Source organism: Halichoeres trimaculatus, unplaced genomic scaffold (genome assembly GCF_033239565.1).
Source record: "Halichoeres trimaculatus isolate MK-OKI-2021-1 unplaced genomic scaffold, fHalTri1.1 fHalTri1_scaffold_18, whole genome shotgun sequence".
In the NCBI taxonomy this organism is placed as follows: domain Eukaryota; kingdom Metazoa; phylum Chordata; class Actinopteri; order Labriformes; family Labridae; genus Halichoeres; species Halichoeres trimaculatus.
The window spans coordinates 9,285,299-9,292,303 of record NW_027437196.1 but is presented as its reverse complement, the minus strand read 5'-3'; the positions used below and the strand labels follow the sequence as shown (position 1 = coordinate 9,292,303).

Below are 7,005 nucleotides of genomic sequence, written 5' to 3'. Positions count from 1 at the left end.
TGATCATACTTTTCAACATCAAATCTAAATCTTAAGAAGTCACCTGTTGAAACTTTACATTTTTTCCCCCATCTGGCCAAAAAACGATTAAGATTTCCACCTAAACAATCTTTTAACATCTTTTCGCGAAGTTTTCTTTAGCGAGAGAAGAGTTCAACTGATATTTCATCACTTTGATATTTTCTCTGTTTGATTAGGTGGATGGATTTTTTTTTATAAAGAAACACTTTGAAGAATTCACACCCTAAAAGAAGAAACAAAGACCCATACACTACTCCAAACAAGTGCTATATCTTATCTTTTTTTTTCTGAAAATTTTCTTAAAAGCGATGCCTGAATTGTTTTTAAGGAGTAAAAAGATCAGCCACTGGACAAAGGAAAAATGTTTGTCATATTTATTGTAATAAGATATTACTCTTGTTCCAAGAACTTTCGAGAAGAAAACTTTTCTTACTCAGCTTGCATATTATTTACAAGTAATTCAGGCGTAATTTTTTATCAAATAATGTCTATGAGTAAGACTTATTTTTTGGACTTGTCAGGCTAGTATTAAGTCTAATCAGACAATTTTTACTAAAATAAAAACATAAAATCTTTGTTAGATTTTACTTTTTGCAGTTCATGAAAGAGGAGATGTTAAACCATGATCCTTCAAAGTGGAGCTCATTTATCTATCTTTGAAAATGTTTAGCTTCACTGTTAAAAATTAGGCCAGTGGTTTTAACCCTTAAGAAAAATGGATTTATCCAGTTATAGTGCAAAATTACCACTGATACTTCCAGGGTCTTTTCTTTACCCCTAAAATTTTCTATTTATTTGTCTTCAGTGAGTCGAGGTTTCACTGTTAAAAGTAAGGTACAGACAAATGTAACTCTGGCTTCCTCAGAGGTGTGACCCCAATCGTGAAATTTACTTCTTTGGATATTTCTGAAAAATTAATGTAATTCAGGTGTCATTGTTGTTGTATACTGACTTGCAATAAGACATATTTTCTGGACTTGTTGGGTAAATGTGGCCAATTTTAAGTTGAATGAGACAATTTTTACTAAAATGAAGACATAAAATCTTTGTTAGATTTCAGTTTTTGCAGTTCATGAAAGAGGAGATGTTAAATCTTGATCTTTCAAAGCAGGGACATAAGAATGGGACCAACAGGAAGTCAGAGACCTCTGACCTTTCGTTGACAAAAACCTCTCAGTTTATCCTTGAGTCTAAGAGGTTTAAAGATATCACCACTGGGCATTCCTCAGGTATAAGAAACAAAATAAAGCCCTCTTCTTTTCAGGACATCAAGTGTGAAGCCACTGCTCTTTGTTTTTTAATTGTAATGACCTTTTTATCTGTGATTGGGACATTACAAATCCCATACTTTTGACATGACTTAATTCATTTTAATAACTCTTCTTTGAAAAAAAAAAATGCACAATTTCGACTGTTATCTTAAAATCTGTTTTAAAACCTGTTTTAACTTTTTTTTTCAATCATATTTTGTTTTATTGTATCTTATGATTTTTTAATTGCATTTTGATTGTTTTCTTTTGATATGTTCTGTCTGTAAAGCACTTTGAATTGCCTTGCTGAAATGTTATAGCCTCCTAAACAAACTTGCCTTGTCTTGCCTTGAGGAAATCCAGTTCTTCAATTGTCTGAAGAACATTTAATGACATTTCAACAAAAGGAACTTTTTAATCTTTTCAAAACAGAATAAAATGGATACTGATGCTTCTATATAATAATAATAATAATAATAATAATAATAATAATAATAATAATATCCTTTATTTAACCAGGTAAGAAAACTCATTGAGATTTAAAACCTCTTTTTCAAGAGTGACCTGGCCAAGACGGCAGCACAAATAAGAAATAAAACAAATTTCAGTTACAGTCACATGAACCAATTGAGCTAATTTCTCTGTCTTTGATCATTGTTTTAAATTCCCCTAGAGTTACAAGATGTGTCAAGACTTCTGCACATCATTCCAGGCAGACGGGACAGAAAATGCAAAAGCCGTTTTGCCCAGTTCAGTTTAAAAGTTTAAAAGTTCATATGACTTTTAAAAAGAAAGACTGGTCATGTGTTTGTAGTTAGTCACAATAACTGGAATTACTGGTGAAAGGTAGGCATCAGCTTTTTTTTTTTTTTAAATCTAATGTCAGGTGTACAGAGTCAGCAAAGACAGAGCCTTATTGTGTCTCTTTGCTTCACTGTGGATGAAACTCTGTGTAATTTTTAATATGTAGGCCTGGCCTACTGTTTTAATCTTCAGGTTGAGCAGTGGCAAAAACATCACAGTAAATATTTCCTGTTCAGTGCTGAAGTGAAGTGTTAAGATTTATAATCACGCTGATAAAGTGAGTGAAACCAGTCTTTTCCACCTCTCCCAAAAGCACAGTCGTGACAGTTTTCTGGCTTGATGGATCTGAGGCAGCCCACGGGGAACTTGAGTTCATCCATCTGTAAGTCAGTTTCCATCTCAGCTGACTGCAGCGGGACTGAGAGCCTCTGTACCGGGGGTCACAGAGAGAAAGATCACAACAAGGTTACCAACACCCACCGAGAAGTTATCACGGTGACAAGCTGCTTTTGCTCTACAGCACTACACTTGAGCCGCAGTCACTCATTAAAAAAAACTGCAGCCGAAGCTTCAGGGCAGCACTTTCCCATTTTTACCGCTCTCTCCCTGAAGGACTCTCAAACCCACCCAAGATTAAACCACTTTATTTTCTCCCTTCTGTTTCCTTCCTCTCTGCCGGCTCCCGTCTGTGAGTGCAGTGATGCTGCAGAGGACACACCCAGCCTCACTCTGCTGCCGCGCTCTCTTTGACCCTGAGAAGTTCTCCAACGCTCTGCTGATACTGCTGCAGTGCCCGCCCAAGACGAGCCCCCTTCTCCAACAGCGCTGAAGAAAATGAGGAGAAGGAGAAAGAAAGGTTAGGGCGGAATTTAAGAGCATTTCTGAGACACACACAGGCACACAACTCCAACAAAAAAAGAATAAGTAACAGAAAAATAAATAAAGGGATGCTCTTTTTTTTTAAGTTACCACATATTTATGTTTTTATTGTGAGCTTTTATCTAGAAAAGTTGTCACAAAATGAAAAATAAAATGTCTCAAATAAAAAGCTTCATCTCCATATTTAATCAAATAAAACCTACGCGGAAGTGCTAGAAGTTGCTGTTCCTCGAGAATTTGCTTGAGGCTGGCTGAAGAAAGACCAAAGTCACACACACACACACACACACACACACACACACACACACACACACACACACACACACACACACACACACACACAGCCATAAAAACAGACTTTAATGGCATTAAAATGCATATTTACAACCTTGTTCAAAAACAATTTGGGTCTGAAACGCTGATTTCGCTATCAGCACACACTGTATGGTGCGGTTTAGACGTTATTAGGATCGTTTGATTGTCCAATCAGAGACACAGCTCAGGTCACGTGACTGACAGGCGCCCTGTAACTGTTCGAAAAGAAGCTCAAAAGAAGCGTTATCAGGTACAGACGGGTGATGTCGCGGAGGCTACGTCCATGTTTGATACAGCCTGTGTAAAACCCTGAGCGAACGTTGCTCTGAAAACACACCGAGGAGCTGGAAGCTAGAACAATACGCTAATACATTAAGTCAAATAAATGTTTTGTAAAAGAAAATTGACATTTAGATGAAACAGCAAGTGAATAAATAGACTACCGTTGGAGTAGTAACTGTCTTTAGTAGCCCATTAGCCAGGCTAACTTTTCAATGGCTGAAGCTAGCTCCATTTTAGGCTAACTTTCGATGGATATGAAACTTTCCTAATGCGCTATTTGTGTCAAGCTAACATAGTAAAATATGAATCATTATTTGTGGGTTGAACAACATTTATTGCCCCTTTGTCCTGAATCAGGCAACAGCTAACATCAGCTAGCTCTCCTCTGTATTGCAATACCAATATAGTTACCCGGATGTGTGGCTACACTGGAGGTACATGAACGTAAATATTGAATGGACAGAGATAGAAGTGTGCGGCAAAATGTGCTTTTGAGATGTTTTATCACCAACAAATGTGGAAAATCACACAGAGCACAGTAAAACTCTTTGTGAAGGACTCAGCCAGCAAAAAAAGAGAGATATTTTGAAAAATTACGCCTAATAAGCGAGCGTTAGCTTCACCTACCCAAAGGTATGAAAACAAAGATGTTGCTATTACAATTTTCATGGAAGAGGAGGTCCATGGAATAAATTATCTTCTTTTGGGAGAGGCTCACTTTAAAAAAAGCCCCCAAAAGACACTGAGTTTTACTTATGTACTATTTATTGTCATGAATTACCTCTTAATCAAAGTTATACTCTATCATAATATATTTACCTTCACTAAAGTGTGATTTTAACATGCTATGGGCAGAGAACACGACCTACCTTACAGGAAATGCTGTGAACGGACTCCAATGTTGAGATTTACAACAAATTATTGCCTTGAAAATCCTGATGGAGTTAAGCTTACCACAATGTTCTCCGTTCTTGAGACAATTATTTACACCCTTCACCCCGATCTGCGATAATTTTTGGTGTTGAAAAGCTCATGAATTTTTTTTTTTAGTCTGACCGATTAGCGCAGCAAAAAACACAGCAATGATTAACCATTTTGTGCGACAACGATCCTATATACCTGCGAGCTCAATGCCTCCAACATGGTCAAGCTCGAGTTGATTACGTCACATGAAAACACTCAGTAGCAATACCAATAGCTTGTATGTTGCTGAAAGCTAATACCACTGTTTTAATTGATACAAAAGAAAAGGCTCATATTCAAATCATATTTCTTTTTTAAAAGCTTAAAACTTCAAAATTGCTATTTTTAGCTTGTAGCAAACCCCAAGCTAACAGCAGTGTCACAAAGGGAAGAGTTGGATGCTAAAGCTAGCCATTGTCTAATTAAGGTCAGTGTTGATTATCCCTTTAAGTCTGTTAAATCTATTTGAGTCATTGCTTAATCTAAAGGAGAGAGAAAAAAACTCTCAAAGTTAAAAACAGTCATAAAACGTTTTAGCATTTGAGCTACTTACTTTTAACAAGATATCCAGCAAATTTGGCACCATACTTTCAACTTATTTAAAATTGACGCCCAGAAAATTAACTTTGCTTGCCCTCCTGCTTATATCTAAATCACTAATATCACTCCACCTTTAAAGTCTGACTCTTTGAGACTTAAACTAAGCTATCTCATCCAGTTAATGTCTGTTTAAGTTGCCTCTCTGAAAAGGACATAATCAGAAGCTGGTTAGCAAAGCATAAAAACTAAAGAAAAAAAACACCAACGTTTGGAAAAACAAACATACTGCTTTTTGGTTCTGAGCAACTGGACCAAATTTCACAAATAAGTTACAGAGCTACATGTTGGTTTTTCACAAAGTTTAACAGACTTAATATAAGTTGTTTGTTTTGGAGGTTTTGGTGGACAATCTTATTGTGCCTCTTCTATTTTAGATTTTTGATGCTAAGCTAACAGGGCAACAGCTATTGGCATGAAAACAGATTATGGAATGTGTAATTGTGTAAATTGTGAATAGAAATCACTCTGCAAGCATTTAATGAACAAATGTGATGTAGTGCTTAATCAAAAAAAAACAACAACTACATCAAGATGTAATATAATACCAACCAGCTAGATAATTTTAATGGCATCATGTTTTCATCTGGACTAAATTTTGCATTATTTTTGGGGGGATACTTTTCGATAGCAGAGCTTAATATGATTATGATTTCAATGAAAAATGAAAGTAAACCATTACATCAAAGCTCCTCAAACCAGAAAATAATATAAGCTCAGACATCAAACCAGACGAGATGAGTTGTAGAAAACAAGAGTTCTCCTTTAATTTCTCCAACCACAACATACTGTTCATTTACAGTACACACTCCCAGTTTTCATCTGATTATGAACACATCACAGTTTAAAGTTTCCAAATCAAAAATACAACACAACTATGAAAAAAAAGGACGTATGCACAAATTAAAACCTATAAAAAATATAAAAACAGTACTCTTAAACCTCATTTTGACAGGTACCATTTCAATAACAAAACATGTAATAATGCACAATAGAGCAGACAAATTAAACTGAACCATTAGGTTTTTTTTAAATAGAAGGAAAAGACATCATTTTCATCATGCAGAAGATGTAATATTAAATAACGAATCAAACAAAAATAATATATACTTCTCTATATATCTCTCTTTTAAATTTTTCAAGTCAAAGCACTCCCGCCCCTTCCACAGGGAAAAACAAGACGTCTAAAAACACCACGATGCTTTCATTAGCTGCCATCGTGTCATGGCCTTTTATCGAAAACATTACATTTAGCAACATCTTTTTGGCACGGAAAAAGACGTTCATAATGGCAGTAGCATTTTGCATTATAAAAGAGGGCGGAGCAGTAGCTCTATTTCTGTTATAAAATATAAAAAAAAGAAAAGAAAAGAAAAAAAACATTCTGTGCACCGACATCAGTCAGGAGAGTGGCGTCTCCTCGCAGCAGGGTGTGAGGCAGCAGGTGTAGCAGCAGCTCCGTCTACTGCAGCATGCTCTTGATAGTCTTGTTGGTTGATTCATCATTCAGATGCTTAGTTGTGTACCTGAAGTGAGAGAAAAGTGTTGAGATGCTTAAGTATAAAGAAGAAAACTAGGATGAGTTCATCTCAGGTAGGAGGAGGTTTTATGTTCTTTCCAGGCTCAAGCTCCTCGCAGATGCTTCACTTTCCACCTCTGTATCCATAGACAGTATTTTGTCACCATCTGCTAGATCACAGATGCACCTCCAACAAAAAATTTTACACTTTTCCGCGTGAGTGACCTCACGTGACCGAGTGGCCTCCCCATGCCCCAGGCTCCCCACTGCGCACGGCGCTATTTCTGTGGTGACCTCACATCTGTATCTGTCAGAACTGAGCAGCTGTGCGGATGAAATTTGGAAGACTCTGCGAGTAGACCGAGGTGTCGGATG

At 36.6% G+C, this 7,005-nt stretch overlaps 1 protein-coding gene across 2 annotated transcripts in view; it reads right to left on the bottom strand.

Annotated features, from left to right (window-relative positions):
- Positions 1-5,888: 5,888 nt before the first annotated feature.
- Positions 5,889-7,005, bottom strand: part of fam49bb (family with sequence similarity 49 member Bb) — a 45,494-nt gene continuing 44,377 nt past the window's right edge. For both annotated transcript variants that reach the window (XM_074694087.1, XM_074694088.1), the window contains exon 12: positions 5,889-6,637. In XM_074694087.1, coding sequence (XP_074550188.1) covers positions 6,574-6,637 — 64 coding nt within the window. In that variant the 3' untranslated portion in view covers positions 5,889-6,573. The remainder of the gene's footprint in view (positions 6,638-7,005) is intronic.